Raw genomic sequence first — 23,377 nt, 5'->3', positions numbered from 1 at the left:
TGGATTCTGTTCAAACCGCACGATTTGTGGTTTGGATAGTTGGCGATTCGATTTTAAACCGAACTGCTCAAGAAAATAATAAAAAAAATTATAAAAAAATTATTATTATAAAAATCTAATAATTGGCAGCCCCATCCTATTTATTTTGTACATTATTTTATCTTTATTTTTTGCTCATATTTATTTATATTTAATTGTCTTTATTTACCAATATTTGTGTCTTTATTTACCATTTTTAAATATCTTTTTTAGTGATTTTAAGTAACATTTCAAACCGTGGTAAATTGCACCAAACCAGACCACAAATGCGATCTGGTTTGGTGCAGTTTAGCCAAACCCAAACCAGACTGCGCGGTCTGGTTTGGTTGAAAAATCGCATTAGCGATTTAGCGTGCTGAAAATGATTCAGACCGGTCAAATCGCACCGCGAATACCCCTAGGATATATGGAGCAGAGCCGACCAACCAAGTTGGAGTACGTGCACAAAACCTCCATCCAATTATGGGGCAAAATTGGAAATTTGCCCCCTTGTTTTGGGAAATTCTATTTGCAATCACAATTTTTACTCTCCCCAACCTAATTTTAATATTTCTAAAATATTTTGAGATGAAAACTCATATTTTTCTTTTATTTAAATCATTGACAATCAATCACCCATCATTATTCCTCAAGCACGTGCACCCACTTTCTCATACATCATCGCCACAACAACTGTACTCTATTATTCAAATAGTAGCAACTATAGTAGATCAATATAAAATAATAGAAAATTATTAATATTTTTTAAATTAAAATAATTTCTTAATATTATCAAATAGCATACATCTATATAATTTATATTTAAAAATAATATAATTTATAACATCAATCACTAGTTAAATCACATAATTTACATACATTACGAATAAATTAAATCACATAATTTATATACACGACGGATGAATTAAAAAAATAAGATTAATTAAAAAATAAAAAATATCTGAAAGTGCCTTGAAACCCCGAACCCTAGGGTTCGGGGCCTGGGGGATGTCTCGAAACTGGGCGTTCTGGCGATTTGGGGTTCCTCGAACCCCAAAATTAACCCCAAATCTCGGGAGGTTTAAGGAACTCTAAATCTATGGATTCGGAGAAATTCAATTCTCCCGAACCCTAAGGTCCAGGAGAATATATATATATATTTTATATATTATAATAAGTATGTATGTGTATATATAGTTATAATATGTATGTATATATACATAATAAAATTTTTATTTTTTCATAAAATATAGTTATAATATATATAATTTTAATTTTTGATACTAATAACTCAACATAATCTGATCCAAATTTCACTGTGCGAAATTAAATAAGTTAGGGAACCCCTTACCTCTAAAGGGAAAGATTCGGGGAACACCATACCCCTCGAATCTCGTTGTTCGGGGGGTTAGAGGTTCCCGAACCGCGGGGTAAGGGGTTCCCCGAACCCCGCCGTTCGAGAACCCCTAACTAGAGGGGCATTTTTTGTGATTCCAAGGAACTCCAACTGTTGTTGCCAAAATATAACAATCTATTTTTAATAGTGAACAAACGTAAGAGCCTTGTCATCGTGAGCTGGATCGTTCTGGTGAATAAGAAAATCTGTTGAGGAGTCGTGCCTTCAATGATGAGAATCTTAACGAGTAACTATATCTGGTAGACGAGCAGATCTGGTGATCCAACAGAGCTGATGGTCTGATAAGGCTGATGATCTGGTGGGCTGCTAACTTGGTGGATCTGGTAAATTTGATGATCAGGTAGCCCAAGATAACCGAGTAACCAGAGGTGATCGAGTGGCCTTGGATAACTGAGTGACCTGAGGTAACGAGTGGCCTTGGATAACCGAGTGACCTGAGGTAACGAGTGGCCTACAAAACGATAGCACTGTTAGGATGTGGGTAGGGGTCCCCGTGCAAACCCTTCGATGCTTAAGTCAAATCTTGAGAGAAAATGCGAAATAGGACTTCAATAACTCAAGAGTACATACCTTGTGATGAAGGCATTGTCTCTTATTTATAGCAAATGAGAGAGAGGAGACGTGCGACAATCGGGACAAGAATCTCATGGCCCGTTTCGATGATTTCGCGGCCCATCCAAGAGGGAAAAGATGAGAGATTGGCCCAAGCCCACTTGACCATAATCGAGTGGGGGGTCACTCGGTCATGACCGATTGGGCCCAGTTATGAGGGTCACTCGGTTATCCAAGGTCACTCGATTATCTTGGGCCACCAAATCATCAAACTCTCAGCTCACCTTGGTCATGAGACCTCAGCTTGCCTTGGTCACGAGACCTCGGCTTGCTTTGGTCACGAGACCTCAGCTCGCCTTGGTCACGAGAACCTCATCTTGCCCTGGTCACGAGAACCTCAATTCGTTCTGGTCACGAGACCTCAACTCGCCTTGGTCACAAGACCCTCAGGTCGCCTTAGTCACGAGACCTCAGCTCCCCTTGGTCACGAGACCTCAGCTCGTCTTGGTCTCGAGACCCTCAGTGCACGTGTACGTTGGAGACGAGATTTTACTCTCATCGCACCTTAGCGACAAGACTCTTGGGACACTTGACTCTCAGAACCCTTAAGACTCAGAAGTCTCTAGAAACTATCGTGGTCAACCACGCACCTTACATTCACCCACATAAAAAAAAAATATATAGATTGTTGTATTTTTGCAACAACACCAACGAAGAGGGTGGGTAAGGCAAGTAAAGTGGGCGACGGAGAGAGGTCGGCGATAGTCTATGAGAGTGGTCTGAAAAAGAAGAATAACAGGGTTTGATGCACGAAGAAGGAGAACAGGAAGAAGACTAGGGTTTGATGCGAAGAAAAACAACTTGGATGCATGTGGGGTGTGTTTTTTGAGGAATGGTTGTTTGGAGGGTATATTTGGTATATAAATGATTAGACAAAGTAATAAATGTGGTTGTGAATAGTAAAATTTAATATTTTACCTGTAGTGGTTGCGAAGAGCAAAATTTATGATTGCAAATAGAATTTCCTACATGTTTTCCGTCCAATTGGAGGAGCAAATTTCCTATTTTGCCCCCTAATTGAATGGAGGTTTTGTGCACGTTAAAGCAGGTGCACAAAATCGTACTCACCAAGTTAGGGGCTCTAGGTAAAAAGATTTGTTAGGCTTTGAGTATTAATTTTTTAAAAAAAAATAAATAATATATTTTTTTATGTAAATATTTCATCGTTTTATTAAAAAAAAATTAAAATTCAATCAACTACAAAATATAATAATTAAAGACAATAAATTTTTAACTAAAATATAATATTTCAAAGATTAAAAAAAAAAAACCAAACAACTTTCTACAATAAATAAAGAAAAATAAAACTAATTTTTCTTAAAACTCTAAGAAGATCAGTGCGAACAAAAAATTATACATAAAAGTATAGGTGTCAAAAGGACCGGCCCGGCCCAGCCCGAGTCGGCCCACGGGCTTTTTAAACAAGCCGGACCGGGCTCAGGCCCTTTTGCCATGGATAAGGCCCGGCTCGGCCCACGGCCCCCTACAAAGGGGCCGGACCGGGCCCAGCCGGGCCAGCCCGTGGGCTAGAGGGCCAGGCCGAGCCCTTAACCCACAGGGCCAAGCCCGGTGGGCCCGGCCCCTTTTTTTTCTTTTTTTAAAATAATTTTTTTAAAAATAATACATATAATATATACATATATAAATATCAAAATAATACATATATAAAAATTAATTTTTTTCTTTTAAAAATATTTTCTATCTTAATTCTTAAGTTTTAAATATTATTTCATTATTTTATATTTCAAAATTCTATATGCCTTTTAATTTTTCTTGTGAATTAATATGAAAAATAATGTACATATAAAAAGAAGAATGTTTATTTATAATTTAAATATATAAAAAAATTAACTTAAAAATTTTAAATAAATTGATGGTTATTATTTATATATATTGCGAAATTAAATTTTTTAGTATCCAATATCAATAATTACTAAAGAATAACAAAATTAAAAAAAAAATGAGTAAGGGCCTTACTGGCCCATAAGGGCCACGGGCAGGGCCGAGCCATGGGCCCAATTTCTTTGGCCCAGCCCGGCCCATTTGAACAGTAACAGGCCGAGCCAAAGCTCGGCCCATCACAGGCTGGGCCGGGCGGCCCTTTTGACATCTCTACATAAAAGTGTCAAACAATATCTGAAAATCAGTGAACCGGACCTAACTGTGCCTTTTGGATTGGTTTTATTGTTCAAATGTTAGGTTTTGGTTCTAAAAAATTAAAAACCAATATATTTGATTTAGTTACTGATTTTTTTTTTCAAACCGTAGTTCGAACCGAATCGGAACCGATATTATACTTATATATATTATAATTTTTTGGGTATATATATACATACACATAAAATAGTATCATTTCTCAGGAAACTAACAAGATTCATGAACTCTTTTATTTCTAAACTTTTATGCGTTATTGCTATATTAAATGGTCAATGTAATCTCATTTGATAAGATAATCTATGAATTATTTTGTTCTACTTTTACTTCAAAACTTGAAGCATTAATGAAGCTATAGGTTTATTTTAATTAGCAAATTTGTTTGTAATTTTATATTTTTCGAAAATACTTAGAAACTAAATGTTAAATGGATAGAACCGAAATCAGTCCGATATGACAAATTGATCATAGTTTGGTTTTATATATGTAATGGTTCAGTTACGATTCTTATTTTTTTAGAACCGTTAAAAATGGTTTGATTATTGAATTCTTATATAATCGGACCAATCTGAACAATTGACACCCCTAACTATACATTCATGATTCTCTTATAGAAAGAAACAAAACAAAATATTAAACGGATAGCATTAAAAAGATAAAATTCACCAGTAACAAGCAATTTTAGGTGAGCAACGGTTAAAAATTAAAAAATGGTGAAAGGAAGTTAAAAAAAAATCATAATGTTTTGTATTTAAATTTTTATTAAAATATTTATTATTAAAAAATAATCTATATATATATATATATATATATTACAAATTTTTAAAATTTGGTATCTTCTAATTTTGGAGACTTTATACCATGACATATATGACTTTATGGTTGAGCAAGCCTGATATGGAGGAAGAACTAACACCACAAATAAAAACTTATCCAGAGAGGAAGTTGTTTGATTGATCATGACATTCATTGCATTGCAATCTCACGATTGGAATGAGTTAAGCTTTGAACCACTTGTGTGTATGCGGTAAAGGTATGAAATATTAGACTTAGTTTCAAGTATGTGACAAGCTAATCCTGAGAAATGCAATATAATAATTTATAGCGTATATTGTACTTAAATTTCTCTGTGATTTTGTAATTTGCACAAAGACCCCTTTTTAATTTAAAAGTAGCTGTAAAAATCCTTGTAATTTAAATTTTTTGCCCAATAACCCACTTTGTCACATGCAACTAGGATTAATGGGAGACTGACTGGTTAAGTTAAATTAATCAAATTTAATTTAATTTAATCAAAATAGAAGATTTAAAAGACAACTGACGGTTTTTATCGCTAGAACCGTTCATTGGCTGATCCCAATTATTCTAAATTTAGAGCTCATTAGCTACTCAAGGTTCCAACGACTGGAACCCTAAACAAATGGTGGGGAAGCAAACCATATTTAGTAACAAAGACGAAGGCACAATTAATGGCCGACTAAGACAAAGAAGATATACTGATACTATTTCTTTGTGTCTCTACTTATTATTTTCACTTCACCCGATGATTATTTGATGCTAATTTGAAGAGAAGAAAAAATGAATAAACAATCTGAATAATTAGATCCCATCAAGATTGGCCAGCTATGATGCATGAAAATGGCTTGGGGTGTCGTTTTGGCATTTTCGAAATGTTTCTCGTACCGAAACATCGAGAAATACTACAAAATATTTTTATGCCATTTTTATAATTTTGAAAATGTTTCAAAACTATTTTGTAATATTAAAAAAATATTGAAAACACATTTTCGATTTGAAAATGCTTTTCTATTCACGAAGAGGGTAGAAACAGAAAAAATTTCGTAACTCAAAATTTTAAATTTTTTTTTTTGAAATTTATTTCCAGAATTTGTCTAAATGTTTATTTTTAAATAACTTTTTTTAAAAAAAATTATATTTACAAAAAAAATCCTTATTTTTTTATTTAAGTGTTTCTCAGTGTTTTCATCTTTTATTTTTTTTAAAAATAATGTTTTCCCATTTTTGTTATGCATTGTATCCATTTCTTATTTTTGTGCAACATAATTGGCCAATGACTAAAACTGTACTCAATCATGGTGCTTTTTAATTTTTTTTTTCTTTTGTTTTAGTTAAATTTAGTTTAGTTAAGGTTTAACTATCTGAGATTCCAAAATAATTTTTAAATTACAGGAAATTTTGTGCAAGTAACTTAAACCAACCACAGGGGTTGTAGGTGCAATTTACCCTTAATTGATATGTTATTATGGTAATTGCAGGATCAGTGGAGATAGCAACTTCAAGGAGCTACTTGTACGCCACGACAGGCAGAATTTCTTCTTCTTCTTTTCGTTGTTTTCATTTTCAATGAATTCAGTTTTTGTAGGTTCTGACTGACCTCTTCTTCCTGAAACATTCAAATGCACCTGTCATTTTAACCAACAGCCTACCTGAAAGTGGCTCATACTCTACTAAAATATTTTTGGGAAAAGTTCCTGGCAACTTCAAATATTTCAAGGATTCTTAATTCATAAGATTAACTGAAATACACAAGAAAAAAAAAAAAAGAAACAAAAAACATAACCAAAGATAAGATACATACTTCTAATTAATACATCATCGTGGCAAACTAGATATGGGGATACAATTATTTGATCGATATAATTTAAAGATATACTTGCACAACACTTGAAAACAATAGATAGGTAAGAAAGAATCATACTACATGTACATCATTTTTGTACATCTTGGGCTACATAAAAGGATAATATGACCAAAACACCATTTGCCTCATGCGCCTCATGAAAGATTTTTTTGTCATTGATATACTTTTATGTAACTCAAAAAGTACACAAAGGTGTACCAATAGCATTATTCGATAAAAAAAAGTTTTCGTTTTACTCGTACGTTCTTAAGATCAAGATTTGGCACATAACTTAGCGCACAGACACAGATATTGTCTCTAGGAAACAATTTGGAGTGTGGCATCATTCTTGCTAATAATCCAGGAAGCTAGAAGTAGGAGGAAAGTGCTGTGAGGGGAAGGAGGAAATTACAACCTTTCCTCTCGCTCTCCCAGTTTCTAGATACCGAAAGGCTTCAATAACATCAGAAAAATGATACGGCCCTGTAGGATCAATCACCGGCTTTAGCTTTCCACTCTCTAAATATGGCGCAAGCTTCTCCAAGATATCCCCAGAAACTGTCAAGCTTGAATAAACTGCTTTCTGACACGATAAAGGCCAGGTTATGTCAATGATTACCCCATCATCCTTAACCACCACAAATGATTTCCAAGTGTGACCTAAAGAATTTCAGTTAATTAGTCAATTAGATATAAGACACTTAATTCTGATTACCGAGAAAAACGGGGGCTACATTTGGAACAAGGATTTTTCCAAGGAAAGGAAAATGAAAAGAAAATGATGAAACTTATGAACATGTAGTCTTACTTGCACGTCAAGATATTATTTTCTTTTCCTTCCACAAATCCTACATCTAAATATAGGAAAACAAACAAAGAAGTCCCACTGTTACACCCCCATAAAGGTCAAGAGAGAGTTAGATATGAGCTACCATGAAAATTTAACCATGGCAGTCAAGGTAAGGTAAACATGGATTAAACAGAATATTACCCACAGTATCATATAGGAGATCATATTTCTCCTGAACTTCTTCATATCCAGTCTTTGTGTAGTCAACAACCTTATCGGCACCCAAGCTCTTGACAAACTCCACCTTCGGTGTGCTAGTTGTTGCCACAACCTGGGAAGCTCCATAAAGCTGCTTGGCCAGCTGAACAACCAAAGTTCCAACACCACCGGCTCCACCAACTATGAAAACTGTCTGACCAGCTTTAAAACCTGCAGTCTTGAAGCCTTCTATTGCTGTTTGAACTGCTAAAGGCAAGCTGGCTGCCTCCTCGAAAGAAATGTTCTCTGGTTTCATGGCCACCAAAGTTTCCTCCACCAAAGTGAACTCTGCCAGCGTCCCAAGCCGCTTCAATTTACCTTCTGCATTGAAGTCTTGGATGTTTCCATAAACCTTGTCACCAATCTCAAATTTTGAAACTCCATCGCCTTTAGCCACCACCACACCAGCCATGTCACATCCTGGGATAACCTGCATCAACATTTCATATTCAGCGAACATCTCTATAATAGGAACCACTATCCTAATATAATGGCTAAGTCAATGTTACATCACATTTCTATGATCAAACAATGGTCTCAGGCCTGTCATGATGTTTAATATCACTGAAAAGTCTCCGGAAGTTACTAAAATTACATGCAAGTTTATGTTATGCATAATCTCATTCTCTATCAAGTTTAATTGATTACTAGACAAGTTTCACAGTAAAGTGATTTTCTTCGCTCCACTCACGCCATTCCCTAATTTTGTTTTTAGTTCCTATAATCCATATTGCATGGTTTGATATAGTTGCTGTGTTCCCAATCACAATCCTCATTGCATATGCTTCCATATAGTTGGCTTGACCAGTAGATGTGTAAATGACAAATCACCATAGCAAGTCAAACAAGAAATCGAGTGAATATATATATATATATAGGAAAATAGGAGCAAGCATGCAAGATATGTCTAAGCTCATAATCCTATAGCCAGCCCTGCTTAATCAGCTTGAGTTGTCATGCAACAACTCTTTTGTAGATCAGAATTCTATACTCACAGGGAATTCTATTGGAATAATGGGCTGTTTGCGCATCTTATAATCAATAGGATTCAAAGCAGCAGCCTGGACTTGGACAACTAGCTGGTTCTCATGAGGTACAGGAAGTGGGAAATCCCCTAACTTGAGAACTTCCTTGGAACCATACTCTTCATAGAACCAAGCTTTTTGCATCTTCATTTGATCTTTGATTGTAATATTAAGGTTCTAGCTAACCCCACAGAAGTTTGAACTTGAAATAACATATTATAGGCAGAGCTAAGAGATAAAAGAAAGGGAGAGGTGAACAAGAATCCAAACCATCGTGTCGTAAATATGATCAGCAGAGGCATGTAACAGCTATCCTTTGAAAATGAAATGAAAGGAAATAAACAAGTGGATAATAAATAATCAATTGTCGATGAAGCTACCTATGCTGGCTGTTATCTTCTTTCCGCAGTTGGGAGATTAGCTCTACATCTATTACCCATAGCCAAATAATTCCACTCCTTAAGTAAAAATGAGATCAAAGAGTAGTTATATTTCTGCGGAACACTCTGTGGATGCATTTAACAAGAGAAAATAAACAAAAAAAAATAGTGGCAGTATTTCAAGAAATTATGGTCATCTGCAGGAATCCATTTTTGGCGAATACAATTTTTGACAGTAAGCACTAGATGAAAAGGTAGAAAGAGAAGGAAAAGACTCCCAAATCAGTGCCATTAAGCTTTAAATGTGATGTGCTTATTACAGGACAGGCAACCAACATGAAAATCCAGCAGCTCCTCTGGCGTATAGGTTGGACTAGTAGTTAGCATTGCAATGCCCGTATTCTCTGTCAATCGATACCAGAGGAATCTCCCAATTGGCTAAGATTAGGCGTTCATTTGGATTTCTCAAACGCCAATCACGTGCCGCCCATGTTGTATGACGGTGACAATTATCCCCAAAATAGAGATCGAAAAACGAAATTTGAACGAAAATCTAGGTCATCGATGCTCTAATCGGTGAAAAATCTAGGTCTAGACAGCAACGGCATTATCATCCAACCAAGAAGCGCCGCAATTAAGTGCGGCGACTCCAAACTTCCAGCTGTTCCCAGCCATTCAAATGAAAACGAAAGTGAAAATGAAAATGCACACCTTGTGGCGGAGCTTTTCCGATGGTTATCGAAGTTCATCGGTGATTGAACGAGACGCCGAACGGAGGGAATATATTGCCGAGAAAAACATGCGAGTGTCGATGAAGTGGAACAGTTGCGCGGAGATGCAAACTTAAGAGTCAAGCATGCAAAGGTGAAATCCCTCATTTCAAGGTCCACACACTACCTACACACGTGGAAAAGGTTAATTATGATATACGATAATTCTCAAAATAAGAAATACAATGCATAATGTTCACAAAAATTCAATAGTATCTCTCTCCTTCTCTTGCTCTCATTCTCACACCATCAATCCTAATACAAGACGACAAAAGGTAATAAAGGTTACAGTGACTAGAAAAAATGAAGCAGTAACAAGAGTAGGCAAGGCGGCTGAAGCGAAAAACGGTGACAGGTGATTGGTTGTAGCGGTGAGAGAAAGGGAGAGAGAGAGGGAGAAGAGGATGAACAAATATCGAGATATGTCACCCTATGAAGCATTCTGTAGGAATATTTCTATACAAATAGCATTTTTCCAAACTTAATGATTTGCTGTAAAGCTTTTTTTATTATTATTATTATTTTTTTTTGGGCACAAATAAGAGTCCCCTGTTCCCAGCGTTGCTCCATCATTACAGTTTCAGATTGTAAACTAATAATTATTTTCTGCGTTTAGTTCATTTTGGCACTACTAATTGTTTTATTTTAATTTTTTATTGCGACTTGGATTTTAACTTTTATAAAATTTAATTTTTTTAATTTTTATTAAATTATATATTAATATAAATTTCAAAATTATGTAATATTAAAATTAATCTAAGTTTCACAATCAAATAATTTTAGTGGTTATATATAATATATAGCCCGATAATTTTCGTTCATATAATAACTGAATTTTAACAAAAAAATTAAGATCCAATAGCTATGATCAAATTAAAGTATAATAATTAATTTGCTACATAATGTAAAGTTTAGAGATCAATAATATAATTTATCTATTATTTATTAGTTATATTTCAAATTATTTAACAAAATGCTACAAATCTAACAATACTAAACAAACTCACTCTCAGAAAAATAAAGTTATTGTTCCTTGCAATGACCAACTTTGCAGTGATAATATTATTTTTAAATTTATTTTAATTAAGAGATGGTGAGTTCAAATCATGTTGATAGAATAAATTTTTATTTTTTTAAATAAAATATATAAAGAATATTTTAAAAAATTATTTTATCGACAAAACTTTAAATACCGAAATTAAGTATTTATTTTTTTTTTTATTCATCTGAAGTGTCCGAATTTCGCCTGACTAATTCTCATGGGTGGGTGACATTCCCCCTGATGCACCTCGATTAAATTTGGATACAGACATAATCTACGTAAAATCAAATATGAAAATTCAAAACTATGCAAAATTCATATTCCAGACTTACTGCTGCTGCCTTCTAGAAAATAAAATTACCAAAGTTCTCGAAAGCATATATAATTAATGTAAAGATGCACTCAACATTTTCACTCAAGACTGCCACCTTAAACAGTGTTTTTTTTTTAATATTAGAATTAGCAATGGGCTGCCTCCACATCATCTTCTTCCTCAAATTCACACGCCAAACGCCTTGTCAACACTGTAACCCCTTTGTCACGCCATTCATGGCTTTATCTCATCAATTTTACCGTGAAAACTACTTCCAGGAACTCTATTCAATATCATTGGATTGGATTTTCACTGTGTTCTTCTTCAACCTTCCCACTAAGCTTAAGGTAGCTAAAATTGGGATTTTAAGTGGCATTAAAAATTAGTTTATAAAATTAGATTATAAAATTGTAAAATTTTAAAAATAATTAAAAATATATTTTGAAATTTATAAATATATTTTATAATAACATAATTTTATAAAAAATAAATTAATATTATTTAATTATTCTTGTACTTATTTTAAAATTACTTCGTCTATCAATTTTAAAAATACTAAATAATATGAAATTTCTAAATATTAAGTCTATTATTTATTATCATTCAACAATTCATAATCAAAATTCTAAATGTTAGTTCATATGCTGTATATTCTCATAAGTCACAATTTAATATAAATAAAAATAACAAATATTGTTAAATTTCTATATTACAAGAATAAAATACAAACTAAAATGAATCATTAACATAAATATTTAAATGTTCATCCAAGTCCAAGCTATCACCATCTCCATCATCATCATCATCATCATCATCATCATCATCATCATCTTATAAATCAATGTCATTTTCAAGTTTAAAATCACCTAAATGCTTTAATCATCCTTCAATATCATGCACCACATTATTTTCACGACTTTTCAAATGTTAACTAACTTTGTTTTCCTCACTCTCCATCATTGTTGTACCATCAAAAATATCTAAATTATTTTCATTGGAGAAATCAATATGGCTAGACTCCTCTCTTATCCATTCATCATCTAAGAATAGCTCATCAATGTTAAAAAATAATTTATCTTTTATGAATTGTCTATCTCTCAACTTTAAATTATATAATATAGAAACCAAGTCGTTCATCTTCTTTTGATGCAAATGATTTATTCGCTTTGTGTGAACCTGAAACATAATTTATAAAATTATCACAAATCAATTGTTAGTTTGCATCAAAACATGGTATTCAAAATTTAAAGCATAATTAAAATAATGACTAAGTATATTTTGTTTACCATCTCAAATGCACTCCAATTTCATTCACCCAGAACATGAATGGCAAACTTTTGCAATTCAGGACATCCATCTCCATAGGTGTCCCACCACTGTGCTGGAGCCTTTTTATCCTTTGAGCACTTAGCACATTCAACGCCAAATAACCCTCTTGTATCTTTAAATATTTCAATTTGTATATCTATTTTGGTCATTTCATCTGGATCTCTAATCATTTTTTCAATACAATTAAATAATCTAAATTTTATTTCTATATTAACTTTAAAATTTAGATTATAATAATAATGAGGGTTCAAGTAATATACTGCAGCATGTAATGGCTTAGAGCATCTCCAAAGGGAGTTGTTATTTTGAGGTGCCATTTTATCAATTTGCAACCTTAAATAGTGTTATGCCACTTCTGAATTTTACATCTGCTTCAATGGCATATTGTAAATAGGGGTGTCATTTTAATATTTTTTATTAAAAAATATAATTAAAATTTCAAGTTTGAACGCTGAAATTCAAATTTCAAAATTCAACCATCGAATTTGAAATTTTAAAATTTAACTGCCAGAATAAAAATTCAAAAATTTCAAATTCATCTATAAATATGATAATTTTTCTCATGTTTTCATCCATCTATATTACATTCTCTCTCTAAAATCATTCATCCTCTCATATTTTCATTCATCCATCAATATGAATCGTTATTCTAATATTTTAAGAGGGATCCTCAATATTAAGGAAGAAGATGATGATCAATTAGATATGTTGTATGATTCAACCAAAAGGTTGGAAGGGTCTAGTCATGGACGGGTAAAAAGGCATTGTGGTTCTGTTCCAGGCCATAGAACAATTAATTGTGGTAGAGTTGAAGGCCACAAAAGATTTTATCGCGACTATTTTGCTACCCTTTGTATATATAAAGGGTTTTTCCAAAGGAAAGTTCGAATAAGTCATCATCTTTTTCTCTGAATTGCAAATGAGGTTGAACAACACGATCCATACTTCATCCAAACAATAGATGTCGTTGGAGTTATTGGTTTGTCATCCCTTCAGAAGATAACAACTGCTTATAGAATTCTTGCTTACGGAATACCGACAAATTATGTGGATGAAAATATCAGAATTGGAGAAAGCACTGACATACATAGTCTAAAAAGGTTTGTGAAAGTTGTTATTACAGTGTTTGACGACCATTACTTGAGGCCACCAAACAATAGCGATATTACTCAATTGCTATAGATAGGGGTGTTAGTCCCTTAGCATATAGCCACTCAAAAGGAGGGTGAATTAAGTGATTAAAATTTTTCTCAATTTTAATAAATATTTTTGACTAATAATTTTATTAAAAAATATATATATGATAAATATAATAAACTATATTTGAAATTAATAATAAATATAAACCACAAGATATAACAAAAATAAATACAATGAAAGACAAGACAATTTATAGTGGTTTGGTGTCTTCACATACACCTAGTATACTCTCTCAAAGTCTAACCACCCTTAGGATTCTACTAAATCAAAATCACCAAGATTTTCACACTATCTCACATTGAAAACTAGATACACACCTAGATTACAATGGGTTCTAGGCAACCACTACACCAAGGTTTTCTCCCTAGCTTACATTGGAAACTAGATTCGCCTAAATTTTAACGGATCTAGAAAACCTATACAATCTTCTATAGTAATTTAAATGTTACAAATAATGTGTCCACAGTTGGACACAAATAAGCAATTAAGAATAAATTATACAAGGTAATAATATTTAAATAAATAAATAAGTGGTGACTTCAGTTTGAATGGAGAATATCGGATTTGGCTTTGCGATCTCTTGTTCTTATCTTACTTTGTGGCTCTTCGATAGATGAACAATGAATATTTGAGAGCCTTTGAATGCTTGAAAATTAACTTGAGAGCTTTTGGGAGATTTGGATGTGCAATGGATATTCAAAACATGCGTTTTGGGGATATTTATAAGCATTTTAGCCACTAAATAAAAGGTTAATATGAAATTTAAAATTCAAAAAATGTTTAAACTTTTTTAAACAATAAGAAAACATGTCTCACCTTTAATTCAAAATAAATTTACTTTTTGCATAAGAAATCAAGATTTGAAAATTTAAATATAAGCTTTTGAGACATAAATAATTAAAACAAGAAAACATATCTAAAAGTAATCTCCTTTAATTCAAAATAAATTTACTTTTTGCGTGAGTAAGAGAAAACATGTGTAAAATCAATTCTTTTTAATTCAAAATAAATTTACTTTTTGTATGAGAAAGAGAAAACATGTCTAAAAGTAATTCTCATTTAATTCAAAATCAATATACTTTTTGCATAAGTAATAAAAGCATTTATCAATAAATGAAAATTCAAACATAAACTTTTAAGACATAAATGATCAAAAGAAAGAAACATATTTAAAGACAATTCACATTTAATTCAAAATAAATTTACTCTTTGTACTTACTTTTAATTCAAAATAAATTTATTTTTTTTATATGAGAAAGAAATACATTTATATCATAAAAATATTTTTGTTAATCATCAAAATTTAATTAATATGAGCAAGTTGGCTCAACAAAGGGAACAACGTGGCTTTCTCGACATGTTAGGGAGTATTGATTGCATGCATTAGAAGTGAAAAAATTGTTTGACCACATGGCAAGGTATGTATACTGGTCATTGTCATGAACCAACAATCATTTTAAAAGTTGTAGCTTCTCAAGATCTTTGGATATGGCATGCATTCTTTGGGTTTCCTGGTTCCTAAATGACATAATTGTTCTAGATAAGTCCCATGTTTTTGTATTATTAGCAAATGGTCATGCTCCTCCAGTAAACTATACAATTAATGGCCATGAGTATACAATGGGATATTCTCTAGCTAATGTTATTTATTCAAACTGGTCAACATTTGTAAAAACAATTCCCTGCTCACAAGGTTTGAAGAAAAAACATTTTGCTAAAACACAAGAGTCGGTAAGAAAAGATGTAGAGTGGGCATTTAGGGTACTTCAAGCTCATTTTGCAATCGTGCGTGGACCAATACACTTTTGGGATGAAGAAACACTTGCAGATATTATGAAAGCATACATAATAATGTATAACATGGTCATTGAGGATGAATGAGATATTGGTAACAATGATTTTGATGGAAATGATGCAAATCCGCCAGTAGAAGTGCCGCATGCGTATACACCAGAATTTGAAGACTTTATGCAAACCCATTATCAGATTAGGGACAATGTAACTTATTCTCAACTACAATCAGATCTTATTGAGTATTTATGGGAATGCCATGGCGAATAATAATTTTTCTAATTTTAATTTCAATTTGTATTTTCAATTCCAATTTCAATTTCAAGTTGTATTTTTAATTCCATTTTCAATTTCACAAGTACTTTGGAAATCAAACTCCAATTTCAATTTTAAGATTTTTTTAGTCAATTTCACAAGTACTTTTATAGCAATCAAACTTAATACATAGTTTTTCATAAATAATAACAATATAATAAATAAGGACTAAAAAGTAAAACCCCGCTTTTTCATAATCTCCATCTTCAAGTTATTCCATTATGTTGTAGAAATTGGGTTCATACCAATAGTGTCAGTTTTCATGATCTTCATTTCAGTTTGCTATTCATTATTTTTTTCTTCAACTTCTACCTTCATTTTTTGAACTTCTAATTGTATTTCTTCAATTTCTAATTGTGTATGATATTGCTCCAATGTTATCTCTTGTTGAGCAAACATTTTCTCATGCCGCTCCATTTTTTGTTGTTCCACTTCCATTCTTTGATTCCAATGGTGATGATCTAGTATATCTTTAGTCCCGATTTGCTTCTCTTTGTTTTTAATCTCTTTGTTTCTTCGAACCTTTTTTGCTCAATGGCCTATTGAGGTTGGGAGTATACGATGGTTCAATATCATCCCCTAAATGTGGAGTTGAATAACAAGATTCAACATGATTTGATTCAGCAGGACTATCAGTTGAATGGGTTTTTGCTCTCTTATTGTTGGTAATATTATCAATCCATTTCCGCTTCATTTTCAATATATTCCAACAATGCTCATATTGAAATGGTTTTCCAATGATCTTAGCAAACATTTCTTTTGTTTCATCAACCTGAAAAACATATAAAATCATTCAATCAATAGTTCAAATATTAAATCATAGTAGTGCATATCTAAAAAATAATAATGCATTACATTATTTTGCTCGATGTGTCCACTTTATCGGAATCTTTCAATTTGACTATAAAAATCGACAAATTTGACATATTTTGCATTTATATCAGTCCAACGGTTTTTAATAGAAGCTTGCGAACGCTCTTTTTGATTGTCTCCATAAAATTCTACGTATTTCAATATTTGATGCCAGAAAGCACCACCTTGTTGTTCATTCCCAGAAATTGCATCTTTACTCCTGTTAAGCCATGCAGACACAATTAATTTATCTTTTTCTTGAGAGAAGTTCTTTGTCTTTTGCAATTTTCTCACTCTTGGAATGGCTTCATCTTGCACTGGCGCCAATACTACGGGATTGAGCCGCATAGTATCATCATATAAATCGATGTTACTCATAAGCAAATCAATGAAAGAACCCTTAAATTGCGAATCCATTTATAAAAACCAAAAAATATAATCAATTTAAAGAATGAGCATAAAATAATAAATTAAAATAAATTCTAACAATTAATTTAAATTCTAACAATTAACTAAAATTAATATATATAATTCTAACAATTAACTAACAAAATTGTTTCTGCAACTCCCCAAACACCTCCTAAACATTTATAATTGATTAATTAATATATAAATACATACCTTTACCTCTCTATCTCTTCACTTCCGAAACATTCTTTTCTTTGCAATCTTGCTCCTGCCTCTCATGGATGGCCCCCCTTACCCTTACCAGTTGCCGCCTCACCGGTCGTTGCCTCTCCCTCACCCTCGCCCTTGCCTTCTTCTCGCGCTGCTCGCCCTTGCCCAAGCATTTCCCTCGCTGGTCGATTGCTGCCTCGCTGCTGATCGATTTGCCTCTAGTTCTAGGTTGCTCTGTCTCGCTTCACTTGTTTGAGGTAAATATATCTATATATATATAATGTAAAATATAGTCGTTGGATTTTTTATCGTTGCAAATGCAACCTCCATTTCTCTATCTCCAGGAGTTGTAAAAATGGTACCGAAAAAATGAAGTTGTCATTTTACAACTTCATATGCCACTCCCGTTGGAGTGGACATTTTGTATTTTAGGGCTGTGAAGCATGGAAACGGCTCGGAGGCGCCATTTCGGCGTTTCCGAACCGTTTCCCGTTTTGGAAATGGAAGAAACGGCATGAAACGTTTTTCGGGCCGTTTGTGTAATTTTTAAAAAGTTTTTGGCCATTTCAAAATTTAAGAAATATAACCAGAAACGTGTTTCTAACTAGAAATGTGTTTCCTGCGCCCAGATTGCGCACATCCATTACACACAACAGTCATATATATATATATATATATTTATACTCACATCCCTAGCTTCCTCTTTTCGGCGCCCAACAGTCATATATATATTTATTTATGTATACATATGCAAAGATGCAACATAAATATGCATGCAAAGATATATATATATATATGAACCTAATAGCATATATATATATATTTTATATATGTTTGTAATACATTATAAAATTTATATTTATTATTTATGTTTGAATAGTTTTTTATTTTTTTATATTAAAAATTATATTTATAAAAAAATCCTTATATTTTTAAAATTTACAGTTTATCCCGCGTTTCCGTTTCCTAATTTTTTTTAAAAATGTTGTTTTTGCATTTCCGTTTCCTATCGAAAATGTCTCCCATTTTCGTTTCCGTGCAACCTAGTTTTGGGGTGCCATTTCGACAGTTACGAGGATGGCACCCCGAATGGCAACTCCTGTTGGAATTGCTCTTATGCGATTGAAATTTTCATCTTTCATTAACAATCTTTAAAATTGGCTCAAAGATACATAAAAAAATATTAAAATTAAATAAATAGATGTATGTAAAAGAATACAATGATTGTAAAATGATAACCTACTTTTTTATTACATTATTAAAATTTGTTTTGATCTTTTCTCTAACTTGATTTATCTCCTCATAAAGAAAGCCCATAGCCAATTGTTCATCTGAATCAACCAATAAAAGATATTTTACAAATGGCAATGCTACCTTCAAATAAGAAATTATATTTTTTCAAAATCTAGAATCTAACACTATTTGTTGAACTTGTTTCCTATTTTGTTGTGAGGCGAACCTATACTAGACTTCTATGACTTTGAAGTGAACATTGTCATCAATGCACCTTTTAGCCCACTAAGACAACCTAAAGTTAGATATACAGTTGCAAAGTGAGTAACAACTGGTTTATCAAGTCTTTTCCTTTTGTAATTTGCCTAAATATGAAAATGAGAAGAGTTCTTAAATAAACGTAAGTTAATATTCTCTTAGCCTTTGTAATAGTCGTAGCATGGATTTTGAGTTTATTTTTTAAACTCTCCAATATCAAGTCAATACGATGGGCAAACACATAGAGTTCAATACAACTATTTTCTTTTCTCCATTAGCATCACACCTGTTGCTTTATAATTTGCAGCATTATTAGTTACAACTTGTACCACATTCTCCTTTCCAACTTTCTTCACTATCGCATCTAACATCTCAAACATTTTATTAACAATTTTAGAAACATCATATGTATCAATTGAGGTAAAAAAAAAAAAAAAAAATTGTCCCTTTTAGGCTATTAACCAAGAAATTACAAATTAAATGCCTTTTTTTATCAATCTATCTGTCTGACATAATTGAGCAACATATTTTTTTCCATTCAACTTTGTACTACTCAAGCAATACCATGGTATGAGTTACTTTTTTTTTATATAAATATTTCACTCAAATCTCATGATAGGAATGAGGTTTAAGTCCACATTTATATTTGCCTACTAGTTCAAACATTTTTGCATACTCAAGATGCCTTGCACAATTAAAAGGAATTACACATGTATAAAAAATTTAGCAATTTGTTGATAACAACATTTTCTTAGTTCTCTTTTCAACATTGTAGTAATGGTTGTTTGACCACTTCTAATCGTGCTTGCACACTTCTCCTTCTTCACAAAAAGCTTTCAAAGTAGTACTCTTACCTTTTTGTTTTGATTTAACTTGTTGCATCTCATCATCCTCATTCTCAAAATCGTCAATGCTATTAATTATCTTTCTTTTTATTTCAATAGCTTTAGCATTCATCACCAAAATTTCATTTTTAACATCATCTAGAACATTTAGACAAGACTCCACATTTTTGTGAGTACAAGCTAAGTGATGCTTAAGATAAAAAATACCTCTAGAAAATATCTTATTATAAAATTTGCACTTCACTTTTCTTGAGTTATTTTTCACATCAATGGCATATTACCATCCCATATCAAACCTACTTCCTTTTACATTTTTTCTTATAACTTTAGGGTTTGAAAAACCAGTTACTGACATTCTTTATCAAGTATTAGTAAATAATAATCCTGATCCCATGATCCAAATTAAATTCAAACATCTTATTTTTTCTTCTAATGTATTATTTAAAATAAAAATTCAAACAAACAACTCGTAGGATAAGTGGCAAGTAGCACCACACATTCACACTACAAATTAATGACAGTAAACATAAATCAATGGATGAAAACTAACAAGTTGGTATATACAATTTAGAGGTAAAATATAGTTCAAAATATGACGTTTCCAAAATATAACTCAAAACTAATAGGTTGGTATAAGCAATTTAGAAGCAAAATATATACAATTTAGAGGCAAAATATAGATGAAAATTATTTCGAGAACGCTTCCAATGTCTTCCATCATATTTAAGTTAGAATTTTTACTTGATTTAATATTGATTACACAAGTAAATCAAGAAAAACAGGTAATTAATTAATGAACCACCCAACCCCAAAACAAGAGGCATTTGATAAAGTAATTAATTAATTAAGACAGTAAGGCTTGCTATTACCTAGCATCTACTGAGTAGAACACCGAGCAATCACTGAGCATTGAGCACCGAGCAACTGCGTAGTGAGGGAAAATGAAGAAAAGAGAGAGAGATAGATAATTGATAAAGGTTTCTGATTGAGAATGCATAGAAACCCTTATCAGTTTAATCGTGATTGGTCAAGCTTAGAGACGAAATTGAATTCCGTATCTAAGCCTAAGTAAGTGCAAAAAAGTAAAATCACAAGTTTAATCGTTATGTTACCAATTTAAATATCAATTTTATGCGATTTTACCTCAAATTCTAATTTTGTATGCAATTTGAATCATTTAGGGGTCTTCGATACTTAAAATCGTAAAATCATAACGTTGAATTAAGATTTTAACAATAATGTTTCCTATAGAAGGGCTATTGCTATTCGACAGTGTAAACACTTCTTCTATAGCCAAGATTTTTCTCCTAACAACGACGAATGAATCTCTTTCTCAAACCAAAACAGAGGGATCTCCCCTTCTCCTTCCCCTTCCCTCTCCCTTACCCCCATAGTGATTTGCTCTTCAAACACAAACACTAGCAATTTGTAGGTCACTTCTCCAGCAATTGGCTCTGCAACACGACAGTAGACAACGACCACAACCAAGGCGACATGACAAACACTGTATGTAATGACTTGAACTAACTTGCTTCTTATCCTTTCACATGCATCATCGGCAACTACAACAAGGGTTTGGATCTCCATTGTGATGATCTCTCTACCCAAACAACAGTGGCCCCAACTTTGTTGTCACCTTGGTGGATTGGAGGAGACGACTATATAGTTCATGCCACGTCGCACTATCTCAAAGAGAGAGAGAGATAGAGAAATACTAATTTCAACTTGAATAGTAAAAAGTAAATTCTAATCACCATCTCGATATGGTTTGGGCAAATCTTTGCAAAACACTTTATTGGTTAACTTTTGTATTTAGCTTCCATTGAATCCCTATATTTTTAGTTTAGATATTTCGGGCTCTTAAAGTTTATTTTTATTTTTTATTATTTAGTTACAATATTAAAGACAATTCATGGAGGATCTAGAAAGAAATTACATACAAATTAATTATTGTCTTGGATGTAATACTACTACTTCTTTTTTATTAACATTCATTTATTATATTTAAGTTATAATGTTTTAAGCGATAAGAATCTGTATTACTTATTTAATTTACTAACAAAAGTTTAATGATAATTCAAAAGTGAAACCAAATTAAAGTTGAATGTTATTATTAAAAAAATGAAAATTAATTCTATAATCAAGATAAAGGTAAAAATTGAGGTTTTATTTTTTGTATTTTCCCCTAAGATTAATGATGTAAATACTAAAAATTAAGGATCTATTTAGTTGTAGAAAATATATATATATATATTTTTAAATTTGTAACTTCAATTTTATGATTAAACATATTATAACATTCTGTAGTTAAAAAAGTAGTAACATTTTTTTTAAATTTAAAAAATTGTATTTTCTAATTAATAGTATAAAGTTAAAAAATTAAAAAATAAATTAAAATTGAAGTTAAAAATTTTAATTAAAATTTGAAAATTTAAGTTCTTAACAAATTTTTAATATTTTGTATTCAATTTAAAATTTCTCAATGTACTTAATAAAGGATCGATCACAAACAATACAAAAATTTTATAGAGATTCGATTTTAAAGGACTACGTCATGTCGCCTGTCTTCAAACTGAAGGTTGAAAATTTCATTAGACTAAAGTATAAAAAATCAACATAAATTAAAAAATCTTAATGCAATTACCTTGTTTAACAAGATAAACACTCTTGAAACATATAAAAGTCCCTTACAGTAAATATGAGATCTCCACACACAAAGATAAATAAAAAATTTGTCACAATATATATTAGAGATCCTCTCACATTATTAAGTAAAATTTACATGACTAACTTACAAAAATTAATCAAATAAATACAAGAAAGCAAGTGAAAAGTAAGATCCAGCACTTTTAAGACTTCAACGCTCTTAGATCAACCAAAATTCCAATAAACAAAGTAACTTTATATCTTTCTAGAAGGTTTTGATAGATTAAAGTGATCTTGTCAATGGATTCTATTTTTATGTCTCACTTAGGTCAATTGAAGTGATGACTGAGGTTGATTGAACTCGGTTGAAGAGTAACTCAATATTTTTGTGCAACTTAAGTTGTTCGAAATGACAACTTAGATGAATCAAAATTCCTTAAGGAGATTCAAGGCATTTTTAAGCTTCAGTAAAAATTTTGTAACTCAAAATAAAAAATAAAAAAATGCAACAAAGGTTACAATTTTTGTTAGGAAAATTCTATTTGTAGCTAGTTTTTTTGCTCTTTGCAACCAGTAGAAATTTATTTTTCCCCTTTTACTCTTTACAACTACGTTAATAACTCTTTGTAGTCAATATTTTTCAAAAATATCCTCTTCTATTACAATCGCAGTTGTCCCCACACAGTTATCTCTAAAACACATCCTCAAACCCCAACAACTCGAATCCACAAAGACGAGCTTTATAAGAGAAGATTGCAAAATCAAGGACACACACATATATACATAGACAGACACGCGCGCGCGCGCGCGCACACACACACACATATATATATACATAGACATATATACAGACATACCTGTCATTGGCGA

General features: G+C 32.0%; 1 protein-coding gene across 2 annotated transcripts; it reads right to left on the bottom strand.

Annotated features, from left to right (window-relative positions):
* Window positions 1-6,797: 6,797 nt before the first annotated feature.
* On the bottom strand, window positions 6,798-9,180 carry LOC127801168 (2-methylene-furan-3-one reductase-like). 2 transcript variants are annotated; one of them, XM_052336058.1, is made up of 3 exons: window positions 8,886-9,180; window positions 7,838-8,320; window positions 6,798-7,425 (listed from the first exon to the last, which is right to left on the bottom strand). In XM_052336058.1, the coding sequence occupies exons 1-3, from the start codon at window positions 9,063-9,065 to the stop codon at window positions 7,195-7,197; spliced, it is 894 nt and encodes a 297-aa protein (XP_052192018.1). In that variant the 5' UTR covers window positions 9,066-9,180; the 3' UTR covers window positions 6,798-7,194. The 2 variants fall into 2 exon arrangements, with proteins under 2 accessions (XP_052192018.1, XP_052192017.1); XM_052336057.1 differs by having other exon boundaries at window positions 6,798-7,502; window positions 7,834-8,320; window positions 8,886-9,172.
* Between the last annotated feature and the right edge of the window lie 14,197 nt (window positions 9,181-23,377).

Source organism: Diospyros lotus, chromosome 5, assembly GCF_014633365.1.
Source record: "Diospyros lotus cultivar Yz01 chromosome 5, ASM1463336v1, whole genome shotgun sequence".
Taxonomy (NCBI): Eukaryota; Viridiplantae; Streptophyta; class Magnoliopsida; order Ericales; family Ebenaceae; genus Diospyros; species Diospyros lotus.
The sequence above is the reverse complement of the archived record's forward strand: the minus strand, read 5'-3'. Positions and strand labels throughout refer to the sequence as shown.

Bases quoted from the DNA above. Each gene is read 5' to 3' on its own strand.
- LOC127801168 (XM_052336057.1), bottom strand. From the start codon at position 9,065: ATGAAGATGCAAAAAGCTTGGTTCTATGAAGAGTATGGTTCCAAGGAA. The intron at 8,321-8,885 runs GTGAGTATAGAA...ATGTTGATGCAG, and splicing joins TTATTCCAATAGAATTCCCT to GTTATCCCAGGATGTGACAT. The intron at 7,503-7,833 runs GTAATATTCTGT...GAAATTCTTTAG, and splicing joins TCTCCTATATGATACTGTGG to GTCACACTTGGAAATCATTT.